Raw genomic sequence first — 20,083 nt, 5'->3', positions numbered from 1 at the left:
GATTTGAATCTCACTGAAATAAACATTCATTTTTAATCAGTAGTGAAAATTTCATTTTTCCTGAGTTAACTTTCAAGAGTTCAATGGACCGTTAAGCCTTGTGCATTGACTGATGTATTTTCATTTTTATAATGAAAGTTTCAGTCTTTTTTTTTTTAACAGTTATCTCCCTGATATTCTTACGCGTGTTTGTGAGTTAGACATGATAATTTCCCATGTAGAGGATGATCGCTCAGTGGCTTATATTTAAGTCATTAATGATCTCCTGTAAGTATTGCTAATGATGAAAAAGCTGACACACAGTATGTATAAATAGTTGTATATAGAATCATAGAATCATAGAATCATAGAATCATTGAGGTTGGAAAAGACCTCTAAGATCATCGAGTCCAACCGTCGACCCAACACCACCATGCCCACTAAACCATGTCCCTAAGTGCCTCATCTACTCGTCTTTTAAATACTTCCAGGGATGGGGACTCCACCACTTCCCTGGGCAGCCTGTCCCAATGTTTAACCACTCTTTCAGGAAAGAAATTTTTCCTTACATCCAATCTAAACCTCCCCTGGCACAACTTGAGGCCATTTCCTCTCGTCCTGTCACTAGTTACTTGGGAGAAGAGACCAACACCCACCTCGCTACAACCTCCTTTCAGGTAGTTGTAGAGAGCGATATAGAACCAGTTTATTGTTTTGCACTCACACAGAATATTTTTATATTGCTTTTTTTCATTACATTTTCTACAACCCTCAGCATTATACAGCTACACTTTTTTTGGAAGTATGTATCATCTGGTTTTCTTATGTTACCAAACTTTCTTAAGTAATCATTTTTTTATATGCTAGAAAGCCAAGTATTAAAGCATGTCTGTGGAGCTATAATACTTTTATTATTGTAGTGCTTAGAAATGCCAAACATCATTAGACTCCTCTCCAATGTTAGGCACTTCATAAATATGTTTATTGGATACTGGTGTAGTATATCACATTTTTTGTGCTGTAATATAACTTTGTGGCAACCTTCCTATGAATGTGCTACAAGAATGGTCATACTCGAAGATCAGGGACATCGTTCTCATCTCACTTTGGTTTTATGCCAATAAAAACTCAATAGAGTAATCCAGATTCACATTAGTATCACTCCTGGTATTTATAGTCATAACTGACATTAGAATTGAACTCTTAACTCAGTATGGAAAATACAACCCTACAAATAACCATTGAATAGAGAGAGGGGGTAGCTTTGGCAGTCAAATCCAAAAATCATAGCCTTAATCAAACTCATATTTCTTTTGCCAGGTTGAATAATTAGTAAACTTATATCAAGCAAAATATTTGACAGGAAATATTAGGATTTGGGGGCTTTTGTATAGAATTTAACAAAAGGAGGGCTAAAGCCGCCTTATTGCAGGAGAAAGGCCGTCATCTGCTTGTTGTCGAGTAGTTCAGTCAGTACAGTTCCCCTCCAGATGATGACATATCTTCCAGAAATACCAAGATTGATCTTCCATTTGTGCATTTTCTACCCATATTTCTCACATTTTATCAGAGTGCTCTCATGACTAAGCTACAGAATATTTGGGGTTGGCATAGGGTATTGGGTTTCTGTTCCTCCTGTTCATCATCAACTTCATATAAACAACCACTGAAGTAGGGACTGGGATTCAGGTGTTCAACTTCATGAGGGGTCAATCTGTGTAGCTAGAGAGCCATTCTAGGTTTCTACAGCTTATTGTGTCCCACACAAAGGGAGATAAAGGAGTAACTGTTTTGGATCATGTTAAGACCCCAGTAAGTTGGATGTTTTCTTAGCAGGTAGAAACATTATTTTTTTTTCCACCCCATGAAAGTTACCTGGCATGGATTCCAGATGTTATACTTGCCAAATGGGTTTTGTGGCTGCAGAGGTGGGATTTGCTCAATCACTCTGTTGAAACTCTTCCAACTTGTAGGATGGAGAGATTGAGAATTACTCTCCTTGGTAGTTTGAGGTTTCTAAGCTGTTCACTTGTGATCTCCCACCTAACCCCCATTTTGATGTTACCAAGTAGTTCCTACCCTAACTAAAAAAGACAAGGTGGAAAAAAGGTGGAAAAAAGGAAGAATTACTGTTATTTCCAAGGTGCCTAGGTAGGTTGTGAAGCCCAAGAAAGTCAAACTCACAAAGATATATGGACATCTAGAGTCTAATCAAATGGGAATTCTTTAACTAAATACCTTTGAGAATATCAGCCTAACTGATTTGCCTAAGGTCAGAGAAAGAAAACATATCAAGGTGAGAGATGAACTGAGGTTTTCCATATCCTTTTACCGTTCCTTTAACCACAAGATATATCATCTCAAATGCTTCAGCAGTTAATTTTAATAGATACTGACAGCATAGATGGGTTTTTTTCTGTTGCTGTATTTTCCTATTTCAAGATATTGCAGAGAAGAGAGGTTAGACGGTCAGCTATTACAGCATATCCACAGTTATAGATCTTAGCTGGCTTTCCGTCTGGCATGGATCAACCATTTTACAGTACTGCCAAGTTTTTTCAAATCTCTTTACGGGTAGGAAGATCGTTGGCCTACATTAGCTGTTGTTTCACAGAAGCAAAAACATTCTCTATGCTGATAGATTTATGATTAAGGTGGCTGCAGAAATGTTCCCACCATCAGTACATAATGGATACTTTGTCAGTAAGCAATTTGCCTCCATTCACGAAGGTGCAATTATCAGCTTTGCTGGACTGAAGACAGTTTTGAGTGCTTCATGGAGCTTTAGTATTTCTTGCTTGTCTGCATGTGACAGTAGCACATCTGTGCTCTGATCCAGCTGGATACTTCATACAGATATGCACTGGTTTTGGCTGGGATAGTTAATTTTCTTCATAGCAGCTTGTATGGGGCTATGTTTCAGATTTGTGCTGGAAACAGTGTTGATAATAGAGGGATGTTTTCATTAGGGCTGAGCAGTGCTGACACAGAGTCAAGGCCTTTTCTGCTCCTCACACTGCCCCACCAGCGAGTAGGCTGGGGGTGCACAAGGAGTTGGGAGGGGACACAGCTGGGACAGCTGACCCCAGTCGACCAAAGGGATATAACGTACCATATGATGTCGTGCTCAGCAAAAAAACGGGGGTGGGGAGAAGGGGGAAATGGGGAACATTTGGAGTGATGGCGTTTTGTCTTCCCAAGTAACCGTTATGCATGATGGAGCCCTGCTTTCCTTGAGATGGCTGAACACCTGCCTACCCATGGGAAGTAGGGAATGAACTTATTTTGCTTTGCTTGCACATGCAGCTTTTGCTTTACCTATTAAACTCTCCTTATCCTAACCCATGAGTTTACTCACTTTTACCCTTCTGATTCTCTTCCCCATCCCACTACAGGGGGAGTGAGAGAGCGGCTGGGTAGGGCTGAGCTGCCTGCTGGGATTAAACCACGACAAGTTCAAAGATAATTTAGAATTTCCTTTCAAAGACTTCTCTAAATCAGGCCTTATGTGCATACTAGCGACTGCAGAGGATGTATGGTTGTCCTCTCTAGAAGGGATAACCTTTGCCAAGCTTGGTGAGGTGATTTGTGTCTGCAGTGCCATGGCTCTCTTTGATTAAGGGTTATTGCAGCAGTAATGGCATGCATCAGTTTTGCTATTCCAAAAACAGTCCTTTGCTCAGGCTGTTTAGATTAATGGCAGTATAATCCAGGTCAGTATCAAAATTCTTGCAGGAGCACCATTTATACTGCATTTTGTTATTTTCAATAAATAATCTTAGTAGTGATATTTAATTAATCATTTGCATTTCATGAGCTTCTAAGTCTGCAGTTTTGGGGACAGAGTAAATAGGATCAAGATTTATTAATTATCGTGTTTTAACAGATTGTCCATGCTTGCTGCTGGGTCACTTCACTTTTTCAAACTGGGGAAATGAATGAATGTAATCTCAGTGTATAAAAGCATGTGTAGGGGCAAGTTCATACAGGCTCTCCCTCTGTAGCTCTCTTTATGGGTTAATTAAGTCACGCATAATGGTACTTAAATACATATAAGATAGTCTGAAGAAATGACTAGCAACAGCTAATCTTGAAAAAAAGCAAGATCTAAGAAAAATTTGGCCTTCTGTACTTTCATATTGTATGGGAAAGAGATGCATTGAGAGTGCATGTCTGTGCATAGATCTCTTACTAGGTAAGTATCTCTTTATGAGCATCAGAGTTAATAATTCCTTAAAAATAATTAGGAAATACAGTACCTTCCTTATGGCTAAATGTTCTGACTGGATTTCTAAATCCTTACTTCCTAGCCCTCATAGCATTTTTCTGGGCAGAGGTATATGAGGGTGCTAGATTTTAATGTCTAATGAGCATATGACAACATAAAAGCACCAAGACAGGTTTAGGCATCCTGGCTGGAAGACTAACACATAGCTTAAAAAGAAAACACAAAACAATAAACACAGACTAAATGAAATATTAGTCTTAGCCTTTGAATTGCTATACAAGTTCCAGCTGTGTTATTAAATATATTCTATCAGGCCACTTCCACCAGGCTTCCTCCAAAGCCAACAATGAAATGCTGGGGAAGAAGAGGTGACAGGGGCAGACCCTCTGCCTCAGTTTCCTACTGCTCAGGTGTTACACAGCAGCAAGCTGGAGTGGTTCTCCTGAGTGCCAAAGTACTGGATTCTCAATTATTGGCCTTCTAACAGCTGAGCTTTAAATTAAAAAAAAAGAAAATTCTTCATGTTGAACTCTTTTGCAGCTGATGAGGACATCTGTGCTGCAATCCTGTACTGCAACACCTATTAGCCACCCATTTTTCTCTGACCCTCCCATTCATCAGCTTTTTGAAGCTGTAGGGAATGAAGCAAGTGCTGGCATTGCTCTTTCCTGACTCTGCAGCACGCGTTCTGGAAGGCAGTCTGGGAGACCAACAGAGAAGGGGTTAAAGTGCTCTGTGTTTTGCACTTGGTTACTAACCTTCGAGCCAAGGGGGAATTGTTCTCCTTTCATTGAAGTCCTTCAATCTCTTTGCATTACTTTTGGTGCTGTATAACATTTTAAAAGCTTCCTGGCTGACAGACATGGCCGGAGGCAGAGCTCTGCTGGGAGAACTGTAATGTACAGAGCCTCCTCAACAAAGAGCAGTGGCATAGCAGTTAAATTGAATACAGCATGATTTGGGGGTTTGTGAAGCAGTGCAGACTATCCCACCACTTTTTTATGTTGTTTATTTCCAGCTCCCATTTATGGCTGGGCAATTCAAAAGGATACTTTGAATTCTTTGTTTGGTTGGGGTTTTTTGCTATGTTTCATGGTTACTATGATTTTTCCGTAAAAACTAGGCATGCACCCTGCAACCATGGATCAAGAGAGGCACAGGAGTTTGGAAGTTTTGGAACTGAATTATGGATGAACACAGTCTGAACCTAATGTAATATACCGTTGAATGCATTGAAGAGAGAAGCACAAAAAGTCATGTGAACTGTTAAATAAAAAAAGCTGTTAATAGAAATACATAACAAATATATTAATATTGAGTGCAGTTCACTAGTGTGGTAGGGTCCTGTCTTAAAGTTTTTTTGTTGGAATAAAATCCATAGAATATAAATGATAATGCAAGTGGGAAGTTTGTACCCGTTGTACCTAAGAAAATTTTGCTCTAGATTAAAAAGACTGAAATGTCTTGAGCACAACTTAGAAATTTTTTTTTTTTTTTTTAAAGGATCATGAGCAGATAGGAGTTCTTCCCTCATTTTTAATCCTTTCTGAAGGTAGAATTAAAACACTCACTTGCACTAGATACCTTTTCACCACATTTTTTTCTTTCTTTTTATTAAGACCTAAAACATAGCCTTTCTAATCAGAACAGAAAATCTTGCCCTAAATTTAGAATAGGAAGTACAATTATTTTTCTAAAGTGTTTTTTTTTTTTTATTCTTCAAAACTTGTTAGGTTTTCTGGGCTCCCCATTATAAATCCTTTCTATTTAGACACTTCAGCATGTACCTAACAAAGAAGAATTTTTATGTTATTTATTGTTATGGATAGTAATAGTATTATTCACAAGGAAAATATAACCTTTGGCAGTGTTTGAAAACGAAAAAGATACATGGTTAGGTACTTTACTGTTTCTTCTTTTCTGAGGTCCATATCATGTCATTGATTTTTAAGCAGAATTCTTTATTGATTAGGTAGAAACTTCTGCTTAAAAATTAATGACACAATATGGCCCTAAAAGTGGTGAATTCCATAGTGATATAAATTCTATTTCGGTTTTTAAAGTGTAAAATGCATCCATCTTAAATCCTACAAGTAGTATTTCTTGTACCTGACAACCAGCAGACTGTAGAGTAGGTTGGCACTTCATTCCTAGGTTGTAGGTCTTAATGAGACAAGATTATTAATTTATTCTTAAGTCTTCAATCCACAGTGGGATTTAAAATTTGTTAGCATGGAAATGTGGTTTATGGAAATGTTAGTTGTCAGAAAACAACTTTGATCCCCTTCTATTCAAGTTAGTGCAACATGCAGCCTGCCAGTCGTCCACCCCTAATGAAGAAGAGCCACGGAAGGGAAAGTGTGTTCGTTAAACAGATGTCCTGGGCCTTAGTAAAGTGTGAGGGTTCAGTTTTAACACCTGCATCAGGGCCGGAATAGGCAAGGGTAGCTTCAAGGAAGCCATTAAGCCATTCTCCCTATTAAAAGAAAGATCAATAGCTTGGAAGAGTGGGGAAAAATAAACACTAAAGTCTTCATGTTGCCTCAGTACTTACTGCTGCCTACCTGAAAAGGAATGTAGAAGTTGCGTTCTTGTTTATTGTCTAATTCTGAATTGTAGAATAGCTCCATTTGTTTCAGCATGGATTCCATAGATTTAGCAGTCTTCATGGTGTCTTTACCAGGGCCTGGGTCACAGCATTTTCAGATGGTGTGAGTGCTTATTTTCACCAGTTTTTATTGCTGCTGAATTTGGCGCAAAGTTGCGAATGACAGCTAGAGCTACATTTTATTGGACTTGTTTCATACTCCATAATATTTAAATATTTACATCCCTAATATTTAAATATTTAAATCCTTTAGCACTCTCATTTTATTAATTGCAGGCAATGAATCAGAACATTTCGTAGATACAAAAAGATAGCACCTCTGTTAATTATACTGTGGCTAGAAAACAGAGTATATTTTCCTATCTGTCTTTCTGATAAAATAGTCTGTGCTGGTATAAACAGAGCAGTGTGAGAGCATAACAATTCCTTTAGGCTTTTTTTTTTCCTTCTTCTTTGCTGATGGCATTTTGCTGCTACAAGGATCACCACAGTTTTAATTGTCACCTTGATGTGACAGTTCTGTCTCAGCCCTGTAGTTAGTTAGCACTGATTTATTTTTAATCTGTGTACCTGGCATTTGTCAGTATAAATGAGTATCACTGTCTTATCTTACTGGCTTCTGTGTTGTTTCATTTTCTACACTGACTGCAGTTTTATCATTTTCTCCCTATATCAGGACTGCATTTCTTAATGTACTTTACAGTAGTCTTGAAGAACAACACAGGTATCATTTTGATACAAGGCTTGTTGTGAGAAGAGAATGCCAGTCATAGACTTCATATTGCGTGTTGGCAGCTTTGTGGTATTTAGCTGTATGAGCACTATTTCCCTTTTTTTATTTCCCATGGAATTCATACAAATCTATCCTCCAGAGTCCAAGGTTAACAAGCAAAGCATTCCTGCTCTGGACAGTAGGATGGAAGACTGGGTCCCCTCTTCCCCAGTATTTTTTGTGTAAATCCGGAGTAAATATTTTTGACATCACTGATGGGTAACAGTTTTGTCTGATAACTGGATCATAAAGCAAAGGCTATGGGCCTGTCCTCAGACAGACACAAAGGTAATGCTAAGCAGAGCAAGAATGAGCTATTCCTGTAATAACTGTACAATGTTCTAGAGCAACTCAGTGCTACAATCAAAATAGCAATCTCTTTTAAAACTGTGATTCCTAATCTTTTTCTCTGTCTCTAGAAACTAACTAGGTGTGAGAATTTTGATGAACGCTTCAATGTAATTTTATGTAATTTGATGTTGCCATGTAAATCTCTTTTATAGGTCCCTTTAGATGGAATTTAATGCGGCAAAAACCTTGTCATCAGAAGGATTAATGCCTACATTAGCATTTCCGCAATAAAATCAGAAGCTAAGTGGTGGAGGCCACAGACACCTCAAACCTGGATTCCTCTGCTCTGCATTAAGTGCTGGAGTTTTTATTGCTTGCTGTAGGGAAGCCGTTGCCAATGCTTACAAGGAACTGCTTATCCCTGCTTCTCTGGGTCCTGTTTGATGGAGGTCTCCTAACGCCACTGCATCCGCAACCACAACAGACTTTAGAAGCAGAGCCAAGAGAAAATGTTGTCCCAGTGCCAGGGAGGAGGTCATCTGCCCAGCGAGTCAAACGAGGCTGGGTGTGGAATCAATTTTTTGTGCTGGAGGAGTACATGGGCTCCGAACCTCAGTATGTGGGAAAGGTAATTTTTTACTCTTTCTTTAAAAGTTGAAATGACACAGAGAAATAATAAAATGTGCTATAAATGTGTACCTGTTTCTGGTGGGGCAACAGTAGTTCCCTCTGTCCATCCCCTTCACCATCCAGACTCTCAAATAGCCACTACAGACATTATTATTATTATTATTATTATTATTATTATTATTATTATTATTATTATTTTTAGTGCACAAGTTTATAACACTTACTTTCTACCTTTATATGTTTGTCTTATTTCCTTATCCATGGTTTTGGAATAAAACAAAAAAAAATGGGAGTTCTGAGATAAGTTCATGGTGCACAACTAACTTTAATTGAATCTACTGTTATAGCATACTTGATTTTTAGCAATGAATGTCAGACTGATATCAGAGATAAGATTTAAACCAGAACTCTCTAGCCCAGAATGCACAGTCATTTCTGTGATCGGTATGGTTACTTCAAGCCAGTTTTCAGTGAACGAAAATACCTGCTTTTTGCTCTGTTATCTTATGCCTCAGTATCATTTGCTTTTATTTCTGATTGTTCAAATTGTTTTCAAGTATTTCTAATATGCTTTATTGCTTCATAATTCAAACTCTTGCATTTTAGCTTTTATACTCTGTGTGCAGACATGCATACTCACACATGCAGAGAATTTATGCAATTCTCTCTCTCACTATATGACCACTGTTTCTGTAATGGGGCATAAGTAATTTGATAGCCGACTGTTCGAGGGGTGTGGGGGGTGAATTTAGACAATACAGTTTTCAGAAAGGAAACGAGGTCTGAAAATGAGACCTGAAAAAAATAGTAACACAGTATATAATTGCATGCTATGTATAATTTTCAGTTTAAGTAAAGGCCGTTACTCAATCAATGAAAATAAGAGGTCAAGGATTCATTTCCCGGGTCCCCAAATGCCACTTCCCTAGACAGTGAGGTTCAAATTCACCTACCATAAAAATGAGGTATCATACTTCAGTTTTTACTTCAATACCATGGTTTAATTTTTTTTAATGTAAAAGCTGGGAATGTGGTTTTTTTTCTAAATATAAATAAAATTCAGGAAAAATTAATTTTCCCTCCTACCCTTCCAAGAAACTATTCTGAGTAGAGGATGTATAAATAAAGCAGCAAAATACTATGTGTGGTTCACTAGATGATTTGACAAACCAGCCAAAAATTTACTTGGATATTACACATGTAGGCATTAGTGTTAAGCACTAAAACATATAGTCAAAACAATTTACAAAGCAGTACGTTTATATCACAAAGATAATATATGAGTTTGTTTTACAAGCTAAAGAGAGGGGGATCACATAATGAAAAATTGCATCTTTGTGGCATCTGGTTGATACAAATTACATTTTCTCTAACACATATCTTTGTTCTGGCCACTCGCTAAAGATGCAAATGAGGACTCTAATCACATTTGATGCTGTAGCACAGGCAATGTGATTGCTGGACTTTTTACCTCAGAAGGCAGAGATGTTACTGCTTGCACCACTGTAATTCATTAGTCTTTATTCCTTTATGTAAGATAGTCTGGGTAGTCATTTAGGGTCAGTTCTAAGGTGTCAATATTAATTTTGCACAAAATTTACTGTTATCGATACATGAATTTGAGCTTATAAGCAACTTCAGAACTAATGGTATATTTTCATTAAGAGTAACACTTACCACATCACAGATTTACCTGACATGTTTTTAACTCTTAAGACTTTTTTGAACTCTTACAAGTTGTGGAGAAGACACTTTTCAAATATAAGGAAAGATCTAATTGCAGTGTAGCACACACAATAGTGATATTTCTTGACAGGATATCATATACCACTGTTACTGAATAAATAAAATAAAATACAGAAGGATCTTGGTGGTGAAACACAAATTAAATTAGGATGTTCAATTAGTATGTCAGTAACATTAAGTAAAAAAATCTGGTTCTAGAATCATAGAATCATAGAATCATTGAGGTTGGAAAAGACCTCTAAGATCATCGAGTCCAACCGTCGACCCAACACCACCATGCCCACTAAACCATGTCCCTAAGTGCCTCATCTACTCGTCTTTTAAATACCTCCAGGGATGGGGACTCAACCACTTCCCTGGGCAGCCTGTCCCAATGTTTCACCACTCTTTCAGGAAAGAAATTTTTCCTTACATCCAATCTAAACCTCCCCTGGCGCAACTTGAGGCCATTTCCTCTCGTCCTGTCACTAGTTACTTGGGAGAAGAGACCAACACCCACCTCGCTACAACCTCCTTTCAGGTAGTTGTAGAGCGCGATGAGGTCTCCCCTCAGCCTCCTTTTCTCCAGGCTAAACAACCCCAGTTCCCTCAGCTGCTCCTCATAAGACTTGTTCTCCAGATCCCTCACCAGCCTTGTTGCCCTTCTCTGGACACAGAATAATGCAGTTCATTCCAGACGACCTTTTTTTTCAATGTTTATTACCTGCTTGGCATCCTTTTGATGTTTATTATAACTTATATTTTATCTATATTAACTATTTGCTTCAATATACCTGAAAAAAGAACCTGCCAGTTTTTGCAGGTCGTCTTTGCCTAATCTCTTTAAAAAAACAAAACAAAACAAAACAAAACAAAAAACAAAAAACAAGATGAAGATGTTAGTGTTTTCCCCTTATTTTCCACAAAGCCCTCAAAGAAGGTAGAGCACTGAATGGGAGAAGTTCTTTAGAGAAATGATGCTTTTAAATCCAGATAGTGAAAGCCATGATTAATATAAATTCAAACCATTGTCAACATACTGATATACACTCAACAGTGGCTAATCAATATCTTTAGAACTCATGTAATTTTTTAAAATCACAGAAATTTTTTAAGGTATGAAATGCAATTGAGTTCTTGACTGATCACAGAAATAAATTTGGTTTATATTTACCATAATTTAGCTTTATTGCAAAATCATATATTTTCAAAGTAATTCTTTTTATAATACTACTGTGCTATATTTTAAAGTGATATTAAGTACATGATAAAGTGCAGGATATTTCATGTAACCTGAAATCACAGGTTTTTTATCGTCTTCTTCCAGCCATCATAGCCAGACACAATATAGTAACATGTGCATTGGCGTTTATATTACTTATTATAGAACTGCTGCACTAATAATGTCACAGTAATTTATAAATAGGAGTTTAATGCGTCTATTAAATCAGCTGACAATTTCACTAAACAGTTAGGGGTGACTAGTTAATTTTGGTAAGAGAACACAGATTTACAGCAATAATGTCAGCTGTTATCGGCCAACGCACTTAATTCCTTTTATGTCTGTTTTTAGAAGACTAACTCAAGAAGTGTCAGGTTGCAAATCAAAGTATAGTTTAGAAACTGATGGGGATTAGCCTAGCTCACAGTTAGAGATCTTGAAATAGTGCTTCATGTTGATTCATTAAAAGCCATTTAACCTGAATATTAAATCAAAGTTTGGAAATCCTCTGCTTGCGTAATATGGAAGAGCCACAAAAATCCATCAGATTACCAAATAAAAGATAGCCCCCTTTAGTAGAGATCCATGTAAGGAGAACCAGGCTAAAAAGCAAAATTGGAATATGGTGTTGCCATGTGACCCATGAAAATTGAAGGGATGCTGGAAGGCTTGCTGTAAAATAAGGCTTGCTCATGTACTTTGCTGTGGTTTATGTGTTTTCCTGGTACTGTGAAGCTCCCGAAGGGCATGCAAAAGAGCACACCTGTGGATTAAGATAAAAAAGTTCATGATTCTTTTTTTGTGCCAAAGCTCAGTCCTCACTGAATGGTGATAGAAGTCATCAGAGTATCAGATCCTCAAGCGTGGCCATGTCCAAACACAGTTTATAACCACTAACAAGATAGCAGTTTTAATTGCCCTTACGCAGGGGTAGCTCAAAGGGGTGCAACCCCACCAGAACATTATAAATCTTGCTGTAACCTTTCTTTATTGTTGTGTTTCTACAGTGACATGCAGAGGCAGCATAAGAAAATGAAAGTTCAAGAGAACAAAATAGACAAGAACAGTACAGGTTCTTCATTATCAAGATAATACTAACAAAAGTTTTTACTTGTTGTACATGTAGCATGCTTCCGTTTATATATGCGTCTTTGCATTCCTAGTGTGTAAATGCACTACATCTTTCTCGTGTTGTACACCTGCACAGTTGCTCTTAGTAAGGATTTTTGCTGGCTGTCCTCAAGCTTGCAGAAACAGGCGTGTGGCAACTTGTACTGAACACAGACTGGGTGCATAGGAAAAGATTGCAAAATCTTCTTTGAGGCAATGGCCATTTTTCTTCTGTTTTCAAGTGCGCAAAAACTAAATATTCTCAGCTTGCCAGATATTATCTTGCTAATGAATAACCTATACGTTTTGCAACATTTTGTTCTTTAAAACTGTTACATTATATATGTTCACGCACAAACTACTACAGATTTTTTTTTGTTATGATCCCCACCACCTGAAAAATTTAATAGTCACAACTGCCTTATGGCAGTACAGGGTGCACGTAACAATAAGGTATTTTTCATCTGACTGAGTCCTGAGAAAGCCTCATCATCTTTCACCATATATCAAGGCAGAAACAGTGCTGATTTGGAGGAAGCAGAGCTCTATATCTGTGACCAGAACAGAGTGTTTTTCTGAAACCTAATAATTTATCCTCTGCATCTGAAATATGAGCATAGAACTCATTTATGCATATCATAGTGGATAGTTTTTAATATAATGAAATTAATGTTGACCACCTTCCATCAGGCTTAAATCAACACCTCTTTCTGAATGCACGCTCAATTTTTACAGTTTTTTTTTCCCTCTTGGGTGAGTGTCTGGATGACAGGGCAGTCTGTGAAGGAAATTTTGCACTGCTTGTGCAGAATCTGTTCTCAGACAAACAAATTTACAGTGCTGTGGTTATAATTTTGGTGTTAATCACAAGCACTGAGTTAACTTGAAAGAAAAAATAAAATTAAAGGAAGAGAAATACATGCAGTGAATTTGAAAGCTACTGCCCTTTGAAGAAAAAAAAGCTTAAGTCTCTGTTCATACCTGTACCCTGATTAATCTGAGTTTTTAAAAAATATATTTCTACTAGATTTCTGCTAAAAGGGTCACAATAATATTTCATTTACAGCTGTCATAAGGGTTTTTCCTGGCTTATCAGATTCTATGCCCACAACTGAAGTAACAATACTAGAGAGAGACCTGTATATCATTTCCATTAGACATTTGCACAGTGTCATCTTCAAGGAGATGAGAATTGTTTCAGGGACCGCTGCTAGTAATGTGTTAATTGACTCCCATGACGCAGGACATCACAGTTACTCATTTCTGGATGATTTTAATATCAAAGATCTTCCAAATAGTATTTATAAGAATGAGCTTGTTTAGTACATCTTTAACACACAACAATTCATATACCCACCTCTGTCTGCAGACATCACAGTGAAATTCTTGTTGGGCCTTACTGGTCCTTAGATGATAATTTAAAGCATGATCAGGCATGATCATGTTAGCCTGGCTTATTAAATTGACTGGCTGAGTTTATACCATGCACATTTTTAAGTAAAAACCTTGTCACAATTTATTACAGGTAAGAAAATTGATGAAGAGAAATGAAACAGTAAAAAAAGCGTAAGAGGAATCAGAACGAGGGGCAGAACTCCAAACTTCTCATCTTGCTGTGTTGAGCTGAGACCTTTGTCTCTCTTGCTTATTTCTGGCTGGTGAAAAAAGTTACGACTTTAAAAGCTTTGCATCCTGTATATTGCATAAAGTATGTGAGACACAAAGCAATTTTGACAGCTGCATGTGAAAGTGTGAGAAGGAAGTTGAACCATGGAAATGCAAAATTCCAATGAGCAAGTCAGAATTGCATTTAATATTTACTTTTGCAAGCTTATCTTTTTACAAGATTTATAAAGACCTAGTTTTATTGTCACGTGGTAGAGATGAGCAACTTGCAACAGAACGTTTCTCATCAATCTAGTGGCTTTACTTATTTATTGATTTACTTAGGTAGCTCATAGTGGGAAAATTAGAAGCAAAACACTAATAGTAGCAATACCTTTTGCCTGTGGTCCTTGCATTCATGAAAATTATATGAGGTATTTGGAGATGAAACAAAGATGAGAACTATGTTTTCATTAATTGCATGAGAGAAGAGAAGAGAAAGAGTGAGTTCAGGACTAAGAGAGACCAAAATAAAAAGGAAGGATCAACTTCTTGAACTGTAACCCACATTTTAGGGGATGTAAAAGGTTGTGGTCATTGTTCTGGACTGCTAAGGAGGTCACAAATAGAAATAGTTAAAATTCTAAAACTCAACAGGCTGCACTGGCCAAGAATTCAGTGATCAGTGTAGGAGACGGAAAGCCTGTGGAGAAGGTCCTGTTAGTATGAAGTTGCCAGCTCTCACAAGACCTCTGAACCCAGCAGAGCGGATGGTGCTAATGGTGCTAGCATGTGTCTGAAGTTTATGTTCTCAACACAGATGGAGAAATAGAAATGATATTGTAGAAATTAAACTGCTAAGGAAAAGCCTTATATCTATTGTAGTTTTATTTGGAATGTTTTTGTATAAATGGTTTCATCTGGACAGGAATATCATTTGAACCAGGAAATATGTGAAAGGATAGTTTAAAAAAAGATTTACAAAATATTTTTGGGGGTTTGAGGGGGTGGACAAACCAAAACATAGTCTGTCTTCAATCCAAGTGAATTTGAAAATTTAAAATTTGATTAATCTAAATTTTTAGTTTGGCTGAGAATTGCTGACTCACCTGACAGCTATGGACATAGTGTTTCCGATACTCAGATCAGACACAGGCATGTATTATGTATGTCAGCAACTCAAACCTGAATTTATAACTAAGGAAACATTAGATCATCAATTACAAGTGAACTGAAGTTCAACAAGGCCAAGTGCAAGGTCCTACACATGAGTCGGGGCAATCCCAAGCACAAATACAGGCTGGGTGGAGAATGGATTGAGAGCAGGCATGAGGAGAAGGACTTGGGGGTGTTGGTTGATGAGAAGCTCAACATAACCCAGCAATGTGCGCTTGCAGCCCAGAAAGCCAGCCGTACCCTGGGCTGCATCAAAAGAAGTGTGGCCAGCAGGTCGAGGGAGGTGATTCTCCACCTCTACTCCACTCTTGTGAGACCCCACCTGGAGTACTGTGTTCAGCTTTGGGGCCCCCAACATAAGAAAGATATAGACCTGCTCGAGGGGGTCCAGAGGAGGGCCACAAACATGAGCAGGGGGCTGGAGCACCTCCCATACGAGGACAGGCTGAGAGAATTGGAGTTGTTCAGCCTAAGAGAAAAGAAGGCTCCGGTGAGACCTTGTAGCGGCCTTCTAGTGCTTAAAAGGGGCCTACAGAAAGGATGGGGAGGGACTCTTTATCAGGGCCTGTAGCGATAGGACAAGGGGTAACAGTTTTAAACTGAAAGAGGATGGATTTAGATTAGATGTAAATAAGAAATTCTTTACTGCGAGGGTGGTGGGGCACTGGCATAGGTTGCCCAGAGAAGTTGTGGATGCCCCATCCCTGGAAGCGTTCAAAGTCAGGTTGGATGGGGCTTTGAGCAACCTGATCTAGTGGAAGGTGTCCCTGCCCATGGCAGGGGTTGGAACTAGACAATCTTTTAGGTCCCTTCTAACCCAAACCATTCATCCTATCTAAGGAAGGAGAAACTAGCTGAGATCATGATATCTTCTTTCTGTAAGAGCATCAGAACGCCAAGTAGGAGATTAAATAGAATTAGCCAAACAGCAAAATATGGAAAAGTATTAAATACCTATAGACATTCCCGTATCTGGATAATGTGTAAACCAAAGTAACAAGGAAGTTCAGAAATGGAATAAAATTTATGATCGCTGCAATATGTGAGGTGTTAAAAAACAAGGGGATAGCATAATACCTCACTCAAACATACTACAAAAGTATAAATTCTCAATAGGAAAAGTCAAATTATAGAAATATTAGTAAAAGAATTGCTAGATGATAGGAGATTAGTTTAAAGCTCAGGATTTCAGATCTATGAGACAGGTTGTTTTTTCAAAATGTGGCTTTTTTTTGTTTCTTCTGCTCATTTTAGGGGGATGCTGACTTGGTACAAAAACACTATTTGAAAAAAAAAAATTAGAACAGTACGCTTCAGAAATTTAAATTTATAAAATTTGTTTTGTAATTCCACTTAAAGTTTTTTTTAAAAAGATGTTAAAATGTGAATATTTATATCACTTAAATTCATTGTTTTAGTAAAATACACAGAATTGTTTACATTTTATGAAAACATAGCATGAAAAATCAACACTGAAATTCAAAAATAATGTATGATTATAAAATAAAATTCATTAACAAAATTAAAACTTAAATTTATTTTTTTCAAATGAATTGCAAATATCCTGAAACAAAAACATTTTCCCAGCAAGAATCAATCAATTATTAATTAAGCATGTTTTTCAAGAAAAAGAAAGAAAAATTTCCAGTCAGGTGCCAAGCACCAACCTATAGGAGAAGCTAAAGGGTTAGAAGATTATCCCTTTTTCAGCCACTGCAGTTAATATCCTTGTATGTAAGTTATAAGCAGCAATGAAGATAATTAGGACTGGCAGTCTTGTCAGGTGCTGCAGTTACATCTAGCACAGTTTGTGAGTCAGGGCCCTGAGAGTCTTTTCACAGCAGACGTCCTAAGGTGCGAAAACGCCTGTGCTTCTGAAGTACATATATCAAACCGCAATTTGTAACTCTAACTGATACAGAAAGCAATGGGCTCGGAGCAGGTATTTGTTTTATGGCACATGCCGTTTCCCTCTCCTTCACCCGCCTCCATGTCCCCCAGGCTGTAAATGACCTGTCTCTCTTCTTCCTCTGGAGATAACCATCCTCTAATCCTTCTTTCTGTCTCCCTTTACCTGACATCCACTCTGCTGCAAAAGCTACAATGGCTTTACTCCTTACAGAGGGTCTGTTACATCCAATTAAATTCTGAGCAATGAACCCAACTTATAGTTAAGTTTGAACTCCGCAGCTTCTGTTTTGATTTGAAGTACGCCTTGCGTACCCAAAAGCTCGCTTACATTTTCCACATATGTTGGTGGAATTCTAATGACAAGAAGTGCTTTCATAAATGATCCTTCTATTTGCTAAAAAAATAATTTATGTGTAAAAGAGATTAGTTTACATTTTTTCCACCTGGACAAAAACATGCAAAAAAACCAAAGTCAAAAAAGGTCTTAATAAAGAAGAAAAGTGAAATGTGACAAGACTAAAACTGAGGAAATAATATTACGTAAAAATAAACAAATATTATTCAGGTGTCCCAGTAGTGGAAAACATTTTTGTTATAGGAACACTCTTGAATAGTTCCGTCTCTATTGCCACTTGTTCCTGAACATTTGCTCAATCTAAATATAAATTATAAAATTCCAAATAATCCAATAATGTTGTAGAGTCAGTTACAAACCAGAGATTATGCTGTTTCTAAGGGTAGAAAATGAACTCAAGCATAAGAACAATCTGGTTGAAAATTGCCCTTCTCTTTTCTTTCCAGGATTTTTTAAAAACTCTGATAAATTCCTTGGTATTGTTCACTGTGTGGTACCGGAAGCATGTGTATTACGACCACTGCGCTGCAGTGATATATATGTTATAGTGCTATATAGGCAAGAGAGGATGACTAAGGAGAAAGGCGCTTACGTTGACACTGCTGGATGGCAATTCCCTCCCCCACCCAGCCGGGGGGCTGATATCTTACAGAAGGTGAAAAAGGGAGGAGAAAAGCTGAAAGACTTAATAATGAGTGAAGAAAATGTCCACCAGCATTGACACAGGTTGAAAGCAAACCTAATATAGTTTTAATTACTGGTTCCTAGCTTAAATTTAATTTTCTTCTGGAGAAGGTTTTGTTTCATAAATACACGTAAGAAAAAAAATCACCCTGTTGATTCTTGCTGCACAACAAAATATAAAAAGGGTAGGAGAAAAGCAGGTTAAAATAGAATGGATGAAATAAGATTTAAAGAAATACTCAAGAAGTAAGATGGCAAGAGAGAGCAGTTTTATACAAATTCAGAAAATGTAGCGATAAAGGTGTAGACAGACCGTAATGGAGGCAGTTGAGATCCTGGACCTTTTAGAGCTGGCAGGACTCCTGCTGCTGCGGCAGGAAAGCGGGATTGCAAAGGGTGCCCCGTACATGACATCGCAGTATGCAAGCTGTTCTCTCACTACATTTTCCATCAGCTAGTTAAACAATGACATACTTCTTCCTCTAGGTTCACATACCTGTACTTCATTGTATTCTGAAATTATTGGCTCCAGTGATGGTAGCCAAAATGTTATGGATTGAGCCATGGCAGTGTTAGCTTAAATAGTAAAAAATGCTTCAGAAGTACAATGGGTTTTGTATAAACAGCTGTCTGCAGTAGTTGTTCTTGTATTTACAACAAGAGGAAAAAAAAGGTGTGTAGAGAACAAAGATGAACTTGGAAAAAAACTCCAGTCTTCTAGCACCAGCTTTAATTACAGTGATTATTTTCTTGTGTACATTGTATTTATTTTAACTGTCAGTCCCTGAACATGGAAGCTAGAGTTACTATTGATACTGTTGAACTGGTGCCATTACAACCTTGCTACTGCTTGCTAAAAAAAAAAAAAAAGATTTTCACTAACAGATGGATTATTCACTCCTAGTGTCATGAAAATACTTAACTGATCACTGAAAAAAAGATTACCATGTTTTGTCCTGGACACTCTTGTGCTATCTTCAGTATCAGTAAGGATTTAGGCTGGGCCCTGTGTTGTTTAGCATGATCATAAATGATTTGGGAAAGGGTGTGAGTATCCAGGTGACAGTGTTTGCTGTTCATATTAAGCTATTTGAGTTGGTAAAGACAAAGGCTGAATGGGAAGAATAGGAAAAGGACCTTATGAAACAGGATTAAAATAATAGATGAAATTTTATATAAAGTGGTACATACTGGGGGGAGGAGGGAATAATTCTAACTTCATTAATAAAATGTTGTTCTCTGAGGCAACCATAATCTCACTCAAATGAGATCTTGTTTTATAATAGTTGTATGCACATTTGCTTAGTGTGCGGTGAGTGCCAAAAATCAAATGGGATGTTAAAAATTCTTAGCAGTGGCAGAAAAAAATAAATGTCATTAATACAGCTTTGTATCTAAATTTCTGGTGAGCCTGTATCTTCAACACCGTGTGAATTATTTATCGCTGGTCTCAAAGAGGATGTGTCCCAAAGAACTGGGAGAGTATGGAGAAGGATACAAAAGGAATCAGTACCTTTGGACTGGCTCCTTGGTAAGGAACGACTGAGTAAGATGGGATTCCTTAGCCTGGAAAAGAGGCAAAGAGGAGGAGATATGATAGGTCTCCATAACAACCAGAACAGAGTGGTGAGGCTAAAGGGGGAGGAATCCCTCCTTCACCAACGCAAGATGGGGGACATCAAATGAAGCCAACATGTGGCACATTCAGAGCAAAGAAAAGGAATTGATTCTTCAGAAAATGTGTAAATCCAAAATAGGTAGCTCCCTGCTACAGGGTGCTGTGAATA

The 20,083-nt window shown here is 37.7% G+C and overlaps 1 protein-coding gene across 1 annotated transcript in view; it reads left to right on the top strand.

The window, feature by feature from the left end:
• CDH12 (cadherin 12) overlaps positions 1-20,083 on the top strand; it is a 630,395-nt gene that overhangs the window by 441,020 nt on the left and 169,292 nt on the right. Inside the window, exon 3 of the mRNA XM_076330376.1 lies at positions 8,091-8,506. Coding sequence (XP_076186491.1) covers positions 8,276-8,506 — 231 coding nt within the window. The 5' untranslated portion in view covers positions 8,091-8,275. The remainder of the gene's footprint in view (positions 1-8,090; positions 8,507-20,083) is intronic.

The sequence above is a fragment of the Aptenodytes patagonicus genome, chromosome 2 (assembly GCF_965638725.1).
Source record: "Aptenodytes patagonicus chromosome 2, bAptPat1.pri.cur, whole genome shotgun sequence".
NCBI classification, from domain to species: domain Eukaryota; kingdom Metazoa; phylum Chordata; class Aves; order Sphenisciformes; family Spheniscidae; genus Aptenodytes; species Aptenodytes patagonicus.
Note: the sequence above shows the minus strand (reverse complement) of the source record. Positions and strands in the feature narration are given on the sequence as shown.